The sequence below is a fragment of the Rhinopithecus bieti genome, unplaced genomic scaffold (genome assembly GCF_001698545.2).
Source record: "Rhinopithecus bieti isolate Rb0 unplaced genomic scaffold, ASM169854v2 scaffold_29388, whole genome shotgun sequence".
Lineage (NCBI taxonomy): Eukaryota > Metazoa > Chordata > Mammalia > Primates > Cercopithecidae > Rhinopithecus > Rhinopithecus bieti.
This window is the reverse complement of record NW_016813389.1, coordinates 181764-194433: the sequence shown is the minus strand read 5'-3', so window position 1 is coordinate 194433 and position 12670 is coordinate 181764. Positions and strand designations below refer to the sequence as shown.

Here is a 12670-nt window from a genome sequence, read left to right as displayed (position 1 = left end):
TCTGAGCCCAAGGCAAACAGGCTTCTTTCATCCTCTACAGCTTCCCATCTGGGAGAAAACAAAGCCCTACCCTACACAGGGAGGACCAGGTCATGGCGGGAGAGGGTGATCAGGGAAGGCATCCCAGAGGAGGCGTTGGGTGATGTGAGACTTGCAGGAAAGACCCAGTGAAAGAGGAAGACAAGGGCAGGGTGAAGAGCTTTCCAGGGGCTAGGCATGGTGCTTGGAACCTGGAACCTGTAATCCCAATACTTTGGGAGGCTGAGGTGGGAGGATTGCTTGAGGCCAGGAGTTTGAGACCTGGCTTGAGGCCAGAAGTTTGAGACCTGGCTTGAGGCCAGAAGTTTGAGACCAGCCTGGGTAACGTAGCAAGACCCTGTCTCTACAGAAAAAAGAAAAAAGAAAAAAAAAAGAAAGAAAAAAGACGCTTCGGCCGGGCGCGGTGGCTCAAGCCTGTAATCCCACCACTTTGGGAGGCCGAGACGGGCGGATCACGAGGTCAGGAGATCGAGACCATCCTGGCTAACACTGTGAAACCCCGTCTCTACTAAAAAATACAAAAAAACAGCCGGGCGAGGTGGCGGGTGCCTGTAGTCCCAGCTACTCGGGAGGCTGAGGCAGGAGAATGGCGTGAACCCGGGAGGCAGAGCTTGCAGTGAGCTGAGATCCGGCCACTGCACTCCAGCCTGGGCGACAGAGCGAGACTCCCTCTCAAAAAAAAAAAAAGAAAAAAGACGCTTCTAGGTGAGAGAACAGCATATGGAACAGCACCCCAGGAGAGTGAGAGAGTGGGCACAGCCCTGCTTTCCCCACGAACTGTAATATTTTCAGGTAGACCAGGAGGGAGCGGCTGAAAGGAAGCAGGACTGGGTAATCAACCTTCAGGGGCTTGGTTTTGAGGGTTTAGTTTTGAGGGCTGGGAGTCCAAAGATGGCTTCAAGCTAGGAAGATAGATTTGGGAGGCTGGAGAGAGTTCCATGCTGTTGGGCGGGGAATGGGTTAGGGGGGCAAGGGAGGAAGTTACTCTGCTGCTGAGACAAAGGAGCTGGAGTTTGAGGTAGACAGGAGTGAGCTGGGCAGAATCCACAGGGCATGGGGGCCGAGTCATATGGGGAGGATGGGGGAGCCAGCAGGCAGTCGATCTTAGGGCCTCTGGCCAGGGCAATGGGAAGATGCCATTTAGGAGAATATTTTGAACACCTTCCAAGCTCAATATTACTTTTTTTTTTTTTCCCCTGTTGCTTATAGTAATTCTAAGTTGCCAGGCCTGACTTCTCCAAACAATTCTTGTTTCTTAGCCAGATTTCATTCCAGGGAATGGGTGAGATTGCCAGAGAGTCGCCCAGGAAGAGGAGGAGAGGAGGAGACTCTCCAGTGTGTAGGTGTATGCACAAATGGGTGGGACTGGGGTGGGGAATAGGGAGACAGAAACATGGAAAGGTATGGACTGGAGGCAGGAGAACCCATGCCTGTTCCTGGCCTGCCTCTGATTCAATTGCTGTGTGACATTAGGCAGATTCCCTACCCTCTCTGTGTCATTTTTGCCATCTAAAAACCTGGCGGCTCATACCTGTAATCCCAGCACTTCGGAAGGCCAAGGCGGGCAGATCACCTGAGGTCAGGAGTTCAGGACCAGCCTGGCCAATATGGTGAAACCCCATCTCTACTAAAAACACAAAAATTAGCCGGGCATCATGGCGGGTGCCCGTTAGTCCCAGCTGTTTGCGAGGCTGAGGCAGGAGAATCGCTTGAACTCAGGAGGCGGAGGTTACAGTGAGCTGAGATTGTGCCGCTGCACTCCAACCTGGGTGACTGAGCAAGACCCTGTTTCTAATAATAATAATAATAATGATAAATAAATACAAATAAAATAAAAACCTGGTTGGAAGGCCGAAGTGTGAGGATCACTTGAGTCCAGGAGTTTGAGGCCACCCTGGGCAATATAGTGAGACCCCATCTCTACAAAAAATAAAATAAAATACTTAGCCGGGTGTGGTGGCGCATGCCTGTCATCCCAGCTTCTCAGAAGGCTGAGGTGGGAGGATGGCTTGAGCTCAGGAGGCGGAGGTTGCAGTGAGCCAAGATCACCCGGCTGTACTCCAGCCTGGGTGACACAGTGAGATCTTTTCTCAAACAAAACAAAACAAAATAGGCAAAACAAAACAAAACAAAAACTTTGAATGATAGAAGACATCAGTACTGTCCTTAGGGGTCCCTCTCTGGACCTCCCCTGGCCTCACCCTCCCCGTGGGGCAAAGAGTTCCCCAGGGGCCAGGGGAGGTGCTCAGCTGGAGCCTGTGCTCCCCTCGTAGGCTACGCTAAGGTGCCCCAGAATTCCCTCTCAAGCAGTTCCAAGCCCACCGCCCAGGCCCACGTGGGGACCAGCTCAGGCCCAAGGTAGGTCCTTTTTGGAGCTGGGATATGAGGGCTGGGGTATTCACAAGTGAACCCTGGAGGGATAAAGAGGGAAATGATGGGGCAGCCCGGGGAGAGGGGACACCTGTGTCCCCACGCCTCCACATCCACCACGGAACTCCAAGGAGTCTGAAATTCTGAATTCAAACCCAGCTGGCCAGGTTGTGATGAAGGTGCATTTGTTATGGTGGGAGGGCAGAATGTATTGCATTTAGCAATTCCTCAGCTTGATTTATAACTGGAATACATAGACATATGGCACGTGGGCGTCCGTTTCTCCATGCCTGACAGTACTGTGTCCATGACCCGCTTCCTCCACTCCTGCCCTGCCCACCCTCTCCGCTCTCCTATCTGCACCCCCTTCCTTGAGTCTGACCCTCTGACCCAGCCAGGGCCTGGGAAACTCGATTCTCCTGGCGCCGAGATCAGATACTGTCTGCCAGGGTCACCTTTCACTCCAGCTCCTCTGGGCCACGGTGGGCGTGGGTTTGGAGAGGATGTCCTCTGGCTGTGGATGGGTGCATTTCCATGCATCCAGCCTCAGGGGTGTGCTCCACATGTGGCCCACAGGCAGTGTGTGCTTAGCATGTGGCAGGTGCATGCTCTGAGCATGCAGAGGCCGGAGCAGAGTATGGCAGCTCTCCAGGTGGGTTGGGGACTGTCAAAGGGCCCCTAACAGGCCCCTCAAGCCCTGCCTCCCCAACCCTCCTAGTCTCACCTCTGGCCTCTGCTCCTCACTCAGCCACACTGTCCTTCATCCTTCATCCGGGTTCTTTTCCCCCTAGGCCTTTGCTCAGGACGGTCCCTGCACCTGCACCAGTCCACGCCTTGGCTTGACCATGTCCTAGTCTTGCTCAGGTCCAGTCTTAAATGCTACCTCCTCAGGAGGCCTTCTGATGGCCCAGAAAGCTCCCCTCCCCTCAATGTCAGGTTCCTTGCAACACAGGAGCAGCCTCCTTCAAAACACACAACAAACGTGCTCTTTGTGGATTTCATGTCTGTCTGCCCCGATCAGCTGCAAGCCTCCCAAGCAGGATGGGTCCGGCTGATTCACAGCTGTATCCTCAGGGACTGGCACACGGCAAGTGCCAAGGAAATGTCAGTTCCCTCTGCCCCCTCCAGGTCATCCACACTCTGCCTAGGATGTCTCATTTATCCCCTAATAGTCTTTGGCCTCCATCTCCAAATCTGAGAAATGGGACCGCTATGATGCATCTCGGTGTGTTCAGAGGAAGAAACAGAGCTTAATAGTGGGGAGTGGGCTGTCTCCCTGGCAAAGGCTACGTTTGACAAAGAAAGGGGCTCTCAGAGGCCAGAGACCAGCACCACATCCATGCTGGGATAGAATGCAGAGGAAGGAGCTGAGTGCCATGGCTCTCGCCTGTAATTCCAGCACTTTGGGAGGCTGAGATGTGTGGATCGCTGGAGGTCAGGAGTTGAGACCAGCCTGGACAACATGATGAAACTCCATCTCTATTAAAATACAAAAATTAGCTGGGCGTGGTGGTGCACGCCTGTAATCCCAGCTACTCGGGAGGCTAGGGCAGGAGAATCACTTGAACTTGGGAGGTGGAGGTTGCAGTGAGCTGAGATCGCACTGTTGCATTCCAAGTCTGGGTGACAGAGGGAGACTCTGTCTCAAGAAAAAAAAAAGGGGGGGGAAAAAAGAATATGGAGGAAGAGACAAGGGCACTAGGGGAGACAGGAAGCCTGGGGGTGGTTGAGGGTAGGCAGAGTCATGGGGAAACCTAAAACCCTTTCCCCCCAGGCTGCTCCTTGGGCTCTGGGCAGAGGGTCGCTCATCAGGACCCCTACCCTACCCTGGATGGAGAAGATCCCCAACCCGTGCCCCCATCCTGGTGCACCTCCCAGCCCGCGCCATACCAGAGGGCTTGCCTGTCTATACCCAGGCAGGGATAGAAGCAGCGCGTCCTCCATGCGAGGCCCTGCCCCGAGTGCTTCCTGGGGATTGTTTCAACACTCACCATAATCTTACAAGGGCTGTGCTATTATTATCCCCATTTTACAGATGAGGAAATAGCAGCTGGGCAGGGTTTGGGGAACATGCCCAGGGATTCTCTGCTTGTAAGTGGCAGAGTTGAGCTTCACACTCAGCAGGTCTGACTTCACCGCATGCTCTCGGCTCCTCCGCCACATTCCCACCGGACTTGGCCTGTCCCAGGACAACCCACTCTTGGCCCTACAGGAGCATTGGGGTGGGGGGTGTAGCGGGGCGGGGGTGATAAAGACGAGCTGGAGGGACAGCGAGGAGGCCCCTTTGGCCGAGGGCACCAGGCATCTGTTCATGAAAGGCTGGCGTGTGCTGGGTCCACAAACACTCCCCCGTCTACACTTACCCCCAGGATGAGCTCATCTACTCTTGGGTTTAAATCCCATCTCTACACCAACGACTTCCAAATTTTTATTTCCAGCCCGCCTTCCCCCTGAGCTCCCGACTTGCATCACCAAACTGCCAGTTGACATCTTCCACTCAGAAGTCTAACAGGCATCTCAGGCTCAATATGTTCAGAACCAAACCCTGGTCTTCCCCTGTCCCCCCGGTCTGCTCCTCCTTACTCTTCCCGACTCTGTTAATGGCACCAACACCCACCCGGGATCTCAGGTCAAAATCCCAGACGTCATCATTGATTCCTCCTTCCTCACCCTCCACATTCATCCTCCAGCAGGACTTCCTCCAAAATATATCCTGAAACCCACCCACCGTTCTCCTTCTCGTTGCAGCTAAAGCCCTCGTTCAGGACCCCCACTATCCTCTGCCCACTGCAGCAGCCTCCCCACTACTCTCCTGCCTTTTCCCTCACCCCCTCCCCAAGTCACACCCTTGCTAGAATCAGTTCAAGTCACTCCACTACTAAAAAGCTTCCCACAAGCGAGAAAATAAACCCAAACTCCTCACTCCTTGTGGCCTAAGGGATTTGTAGATCTAGCCCCTGCCTGTCTCTCAGGTCCTGTCTCCCCCTTGCTAGCCAAACACCAGCTACAGGGGGTCCTTTCTGTTCCTCAAAGGCACCAAATTCTTTGCTACCCTAGGGCCTTTGCACCTTTCCCTCGGCCCGGAACTCTCCCACCCCGGCAAGTTACACAGCTTCTCATCCCTCGGTTCTCATCTCAGATGCCACCTCCTCCTGGAGACTTCTGACCTCCCTTGGGAGAGCAGCCCCGCTCCCCTCCCTGACGTTGACCACATTTTCCAGTTGACTTCTGAGTTTCTCCCTCTGCAATGCAGAGCCTTGGTCTTTTCCACCATAGTGCCGAGACATTGTGCACCCTCCACAAATGTTTGCTAAATGACTGAATGAATTGGCCTCAGTTTTCCCTTCTGTAAAAGGGAAGGGGGTGAAGAAACAGTATAGACCCAGACAAGTTCTAGCAGCATCCTGGGCAGCTGCAACGCTACCTCCATTGCAGAGCTGACAGCAAGATCCTCCTGAGCGCCCAGAAGCCCGGGTGGACCTGGGGCAACCCTGATGTATTTTCCTCTGAAGCCTTTTCCCTGGGGGATTGGCTCCTGGAAGCCCCAGGAGACAGAATGGCTGTTACTATGCTCACCAGGCTGGGGACTGAGCTCTGTTGGAGAGGTCAGGAGCCCTTGAAGGAGCTGGCAGGCTGAGATGGTGGAACCCACTGAGCCTCAGTTTCCCTGGTCTTCTCACTAGCTTTCAGGGGATCATGAATGCTTTCCTGCCTACTCCTTCACATCAACCTAAGCCCCCTCCCCTGCCCTGAGCCTGCATCTGGACACCCTGCACATCCTCCTGCGGGGACCATGGCCAAGGACATCAGGGTGCAGAGGGCAGCCAGAGGGCCCAGACCTCCTGGGGTACAGTCCACACCCTGCTCTGCCACCCAGCCAGCAAGTACTTGCTGAAATCTGCCGTGGTCAGGGCTGGCCCCTGCATCATGGGCTCCAGGAGGGCAGGGGCTCGGCATGCAGGTCCCCAAGCCTAATTGGCTATCAATGCCCTGTCCCACATGTTTACAAAAGTACCTTTCCACCCATGAACTCAGTGGAGCCCACAGTCACCTTCTCAGGAAGGCAGGGCAGCGGCTATCAGAGTTCCCATTCCACAGATGGGGAAATGGAGACCCGCCCATCTGCTCGTCCCTGTGCCTGGTGCAGGACCCGGCTCTCAGAGGATGTGCAGCGCCAAGATTAGGAACTGGGCTTTGGATTTTAACAGCTGCTGCCCTTCCTGAATGTGTGACCTTGGGCAAGGCATCTAACCTCCAGGGTCTCAGTTTCCTCATCTGTAGGATGGGCATCATGGTACCTGCCTCTTGGGAGCTCCTGTGAGCCTATGACTGACTCAGCTTAGGGGGGTGCATACGATGGGCTCAGTAGATAGGGGCTGAAATCACCAGTTGGTCCCCTCCCTACCCCAAGCCTGGAGCACGCAGCCTGGCGTGGGGCAGGAATTCAGCCGACATTCAAAGGAGGAGAGGTAGGAATATGGTTTCTCCACTCTAAACTGTTGCCTGTCCCTGACTGCCGGCCCTTGGGGAAGGGGCTCATTGTGTGTCTCTTGCCTGGGTCTCTGCAGCTCTGGGAGTCATGTGATCAGAAGGGGGGGTTCTGCAGAAGCCATGGGAGAGACAGATGCCTCCCCCTCTGCTGACCAGATGGGCACGGCCGCCTCCACGGTGGCATTCCAACATCACACACATACATGGCTCCAGTCAGGCCCTCTCCCTCTCACCTCCAGGGCTGGCATGGGTTTCCCAGGACATTTGAGGGGCAGGAACAACCATCCAGTCCCACTGTCCATGTTAGAGATGGGGACACTAAGGCTCAGAGAGGGCAAGTGACTTGCCTGAGGTTTTGCAGCAGAACCTGGCTTGGACAGAACTGCTGTCCCTCTGCGGAGAAGGACCCCTGCCTCCCTCTCCCATGTGCCAGTCACTTTTTTGGCCCTGAAGGTCATTGGAAGGAAGCAAGGGTTTCTGAAGAAGATGGGGGTGAGATGAAAGAGGAGGTCAGTGTAAACTCTCTCACTTCATCTCCCAGTCTGCCCACCCCCCATCCCACCTCCAGTACCTGGAGAGCTCCTATCTTTCCTCTCTCTCCTCAGCACCAGAAAAACTATTTCTTCCTCCCTTTGGGGTTTGGGGAGAGCCTGGGGGTCACGACCCTGCCTGCCCCCGTAAACCCAGGACCCTTTGTCTTTGTGGTTGCTCCCCTCTCCGCCACCTAGGCCTCCCAGCGCCTTGTGGGATCAGAGGCGGGAGGGGGATTAGGTTCTGCAAATGGCTCCCCCCTCCCGCCATCCCTGTCTTAGTCATCTCTGCCCTCTGCCGCCTCTCCCTCCATCACGATCCCTCTGGCCAGGCCAAGGGGAGGGCGACACTGAGAGGCGCCCCCCACCCAGGGGCCGTGGCGAAGCAAGGGGCCGGCTGCTCAGAAAAGGATAAGAAGTGATTTCTCCTCCCCTCTTCCCTTCCTCATCCTGCAGCCCGCGCCTCCCCCCTCCACCGCGCTGCGCACGGATGGCGGCGGGAGCCGCAGAGGTGTGTGTGTGCCGGGGGGAGGCCGTACCGGGTCCTCGATGCCCACGGGACTACGTCCTCTTCTAGGGACTGGGGTGGGGGGCTGACCCCTGCCACGGCCCAGGAATTCCCATGGGGGTAGGAGGATGTCCCCCATAGAGTCCGGTGGGGGGGCCGCTACCCCCGGGTGCTGCCCGCTCCAAGGGACTCCCGGAGCCCAACGGAGGAGCTGAGTAATGTGGGCTCTCTCCATGCCCATGTTGGGGGCGGGGGGCAGCCCTTTGGCCGGGGCTTCTGGCAGAGCGTTGTGTGCCCTAAAGGATGGGACGGAGGAGGGGGCGTGATTCGGCAGCCGGAGGCTTGAGGACGTTTACAGACTAGCGGGGGGCGCTGCTGCCCGGAGGGGCTCTCGAGGTGGGGAGGGCCGCCTCGCTCCGGCTGGGGGCGGGGGGCGCGCCGGCCGCGGGTGCAGCGTCGGGGGCTGCGAGGTCGCCGCGCCGTCGGTGCCCCGGGCAGGGACTCCAGGGATCCCGGGGGTCGGGGGTCGGCGCCTGGGGTCGCGCCGCGCCTACCTGCCTACGAAATTCTCGAGCACCGAGCTCTTGCCGGCGCTCTGGCCGCCCACCACGGCGATCTGCGGCAGGTCGAGGTCCGCGTTCTGGCCGATGGCAGAGAAGGCGTCTTGCAGCCGGTTGACCAGCGGGATGAGATCTTCCATGCCGCGGTTGCCCATGGCTGCGGCGGGCCCCGCAGGCTGCGATCCGGCTGCAGCTCGCGCTCCCGGCTCCGACTCCGGCTCCGCCGCTGCAGCCTCGCGCCCCGACTGCCTGAGCCGCGCGGCCCCCGCCCCTCGGGGATCGGAGCGAGCACCGCTCCCGGAAGCCGCCAGGGGGAGCCCGCGACGCTGAGGGCCGGCCGCCGTGCGCAGGCGCCGCCCGCGGCACCATGGGTGTCGTAGTTTTAACCTTCTGCGGCTTTCGGGGTGCTTTAGCAGTGTCTAGGGTGCGCGGACGGATGCTGCGCAGAATATATTTGTCAATGGGTGGGGTCTCACTCCTAGTACCAGGCCTCTTGGATAGTGGTCATGGCTGTTTCACTCTATCTTACCGATGAGGAAACTGAGGCCTGGAGAGTTGATGGGCTTCCTCTGAGGTCACAGCTTCCCGACCCGGAGTTCCCCTTCACCTCGCGGCTTTCTACCCCTAGATCCTGACTCTGATCTCCAACATGTCCCTTTCTGCCTTTGGTCCTCAGTTTCCTTGTTTCTAGAAGGAGGAATTTGGAGCATGAATTCAACAAATATTTACTAGGTACCTGCTAGAAGCCAGGCCCTGTCCTAGGCACTGAAGATTGAGCAACGAATAAGACAGCCAAGGCCTCTGCCCTCATAGATCTTGCATCAAGCTGGTGAGACCGACAGTAAATGAATAAGCAGATACACGAAATAGTAAAAATGAAAATAGTTTATAGTAAGAGGGATGGAGGAAATAAACAGTGTGAAAAAAGCTATCATTGTGGGTGTGGAAAGTTCACATTGACTTGGGAGGAGTCTGGGGGGACTTCTCTGCAGAAGTGACATTTAAGAAGAGACCAGAACGATGAGAAGGAGCCAGCAGCAAGCAGATCGGGGGAAGAGCATGCCAGGCTGAATGACCAGCAAGTGCAGAGGCCCTGACGCCTGAAAGGCCCTTCTTGGGAGAGTTGGAAGCTCTTGCCCTAGAGAGTGGAAATCTTTGCTCCAGCCCATCAGGATGGTGGTAAAACAGCATAAAACAGTGGGATTCGGCCGGGCGAGGTGGCTCACGCCTGTAACCCCAGCACTTTGGGAGGCCGAGGCGGGCGGATCACGAGGTCAGGAGATCGAGACCATCCTGGCTAACAGGTCTCTACTAAAAATACAAAAAATTAGCCGGGCGTGGTGGCAGGCGTCTGTGGTCCCAGCTACTCAGGAGGCTGAGGCAGGAGAATGGCATGAACCCGGGAGGCGAAGCTTGCAGTGAGCCGAGATCGCGCCACTGCACTTCAGCCTGGCCGACAGGCTCCATCTCAAAAAAAAAAAAAAAAAAAAAAGCGGTGGGATTCAAATCCAAGGCTCCTACAATCCTGCCCTGCTTACCCTTTCACACAGAGAGACCATGGGGCCCTGAGCCCAGCCATCCACCTCTGCATTTAAGAAACCTAATTAGTATTCATGGCGGAGGCTAGGAAGGGAAGGCTAGCCTACACTGTGCTTATGGGGAGTCAGTGAGTCATTTCCCCGTGCTGTGAACAGTGTGGGGGCACTGCTGACAAAGTGGTCTGTGAATTGAAGACTGTTCACTTACTCATCCATTTAATGCGTATTTGTTGAGCCAGGTACTACGCTAGACTCCAGAGATAAAGCAGTGAGCAAAATGGACAAAGTCCTTACCCACATGTGGCTGACAATTCAGTGGAAAAAGACAAACAATATGCAAATAGGGCAATACCGATGGCCCTGTTAGATGGCGTGCCCTGCAGAGCCAGAAAGCAGGGGCGGGGTAGGGTGGTGTTGCTATTGTGAAGATGGTGATCAGAGAGTGACCCTTGTGGGGAGAAATCTTCGAGGCAGGCATGGAGAACAAGCAGGCCCTCTCCCTAGTAGCACAAGGGAGTGGATTAGGAGCCTAATCTGGGCCTTAAACAAGCTGCATGACCCAGGTCCCTCCACGTCTCTGAACCTCAGTTGACTAATCTGGATAATGGGGATAATAATAGATCAAATGCCTGTGTAGGGTACAGCCCAGGCCTGGTGCTCAGGGGGCCCTTATTAAGCTGCAGCTGTGAGGATGCCAATGATGACAGCTCACCAGACAGCTGGAGCGTCAGTGCCACACAACTTGCATCCTGGCAGCTGTTCCATGCCAACCTGTTATTATGCTCTGAGGACAAAAGAAGGCAGAGATAGGAGCCTGGATGAGTGGCACCAGGAGGGGGTGCAGTTTATAGATGTCTGCCTAGAGGGCGTCATGGCAGGCTTTTAATATTATTTATTTATTTATTTACTTTATTTGTTTTTGAGACGGAGCCTCACTCTGCCACTAGGCTGGAGTGCAGTGGCGCGACCTCAGCTCACTGCAACCTCTGCCTCCTGGGTTCAAGCGATTCTCCTGCCTCAGCCTCCCGAGTAGCTGGGATTACAGGCATGTGCCACCACCACGCCTAGCTAATTTTTGTATTTTTTGTTTGTTTGTTTGTTTTTTGAGGCGGAATCTCACTCTGTTGCCCAGGCTGAAGTGCAGTGATGCGATCTTGGCTCACTGCAACCTCCATCTCCTGGGTTCAAGCGATTCTCCTGCCTCAGCCTCCCAAGTAGCTGGGACTACAGGCACGTGCCACCACACTTGGCTAATTTTTTTGTATTTTTAGTAGAGATAGGGTTTCACCGTGTTAGCCAAGATGGGTTTGATCTCCTGACCTCATGATTTGCCCGCCTCTGCCTCCAAAAGTGCTGGGATTACAGGTGTGAGCCACCACGCCCGGCCGATTTTTGTATTTTTAGTAGAGACGGGGTTTCACCATGTTGGCCGGGATGGTCTTGATCTCTTGACCTTGTGATCTGCCTGCCTCAGCCTCCCAAAGTGTTGGGATTACAGGCATGAGCTACTGCACCCAAACTTTTTATTTATTTATTTATTTATTTATTTATTTATTTATTTGAGACGTAGTCTCACTCTGTCTCCCAGGCTGGAGTGCAGTGTCGTGATCTCAGCTCATTGCAACCTCCGCCTCCCGGGTTCAAGTGATTCTCCTGCCTCAGCCTCCCAAGTAGCTGGGACTACAGTTGTGTGCCACCACACCCGGCTAATTTTTTGTATTTCTTCCTTTCTTTTTGAGATGGAGTCTTGCTCTGTCACTCAGGCTAGAGTGCAATGGTGTGATCTCAGCTCACTGCAACCTCTCCCTCTCTGGTTCAAGGAATTTTCCTGCCTCAACCTCCTAAGTAGCTGGGATTACAGGCGCCCGCCACCATGCCCAGCTAATTTTTGTATTTTTAGTAGAGACGGGGTTTCACCATGTTGGCCAGGCTGGTCTCAAACTCCTGACCTCATGATCTGCCCACCTCGGCCTCCTAAAATGCTGGGATTATAGCTGTGAACCACCATGCCCAGCCAGCTTTTATTATTTTTACTTTTTTCCCCCTAATTGCAATATTGAAAGTTATTGTAAAACCAGACTTCACACAAGTATTTAAAAACTTCTGGTCATCCTCTCACCTAGAGATAACCACTATAGCTTAGGTTTTATTATCTGGCTTTGTTTTTCATATATATACATATTCATTTTGTTTCATTTTGTTTTTACAGAAATGAGATCATACTAAGTATCCTATACTGCTGTATCACTGACACCAGGCCAGCAGCCTGGCATCACATAGAGTTGGTTGAAAAGAAGAATCTCAGGGCCAGATGCGGTGACCCACACCCGTAATCCCAGCTCTTTGGGAGGCCAAGATGGGTGGATCACTTGAGGCCAGGAGTTCCAGACCAGACTGTCCAACATGGCAAAACCCCGTCTCTACTAAATACACAAAAATTAGCTGGACACGGTAGCCCCCGCCTGTAATCCCAGGTACTTGGGAAGCTGGGGTGGGAGAATTGCTTGAACCCGGGAGGCAGGGGTGGTGGTTGCATCAAGCCGAGATCATGCCATGCACTCCAGCCTGGGTGACAGAGCAAGACCTCTCAAGAAAAGAAAAGGGAAGGGAAGGGAAGGGAAGGGAGGGGAGGGG

The 12670-nt window shown here is 54.9% G+C and overlaps 1 protein-coding gene and 1 long non-coding RNA gene across 17 annotated transcripts in view; one reads left to right on the top strand and one right to left on the bottom strand.

Moving 5' to 3' along the window:
• DNM1 (dynamin 1) overlaps positions 1-8777 on the bottom strand; it is a 52851-nt gene extending 44074 nt beyond the window's left edge. For 12 of the 16 annotated variants that reach the window (XR_001880700.1, XR_001880701.1, XR_001880699.1 and 9 more), the window contains exon 1: positions 8493-8777. Coding sequence is in view for 13 of the 16 variants with exons in the window: in XM_017848260.1 (XP_017703749.1) it covers positions 8493-8653 (161 nt within the window). In the remaining 3 variants the exon portion in view is untranslated. The remainder of the gene's footprint in view (positions 1-8492) is intronic. The other 4 variants (XM_017848268.1, XM_017848267.1, XM_017848269.1 and 1 more) reach the window with 1 other exon arrangement.
• On the top strand, positions 7716-12417 carry LOC108512815 (uncharacterized). Its single transcript, XR_001880703.1, has 3 exons — positions 7716-7941; positions 9175-9327; positions 12246-12417. It is a non-coding gene; the product is annotated as an uncharacterized LOC108512815 (long non-coding RNA).
• Positions 12418-12670: the final 253 nt, after the last annotated feature.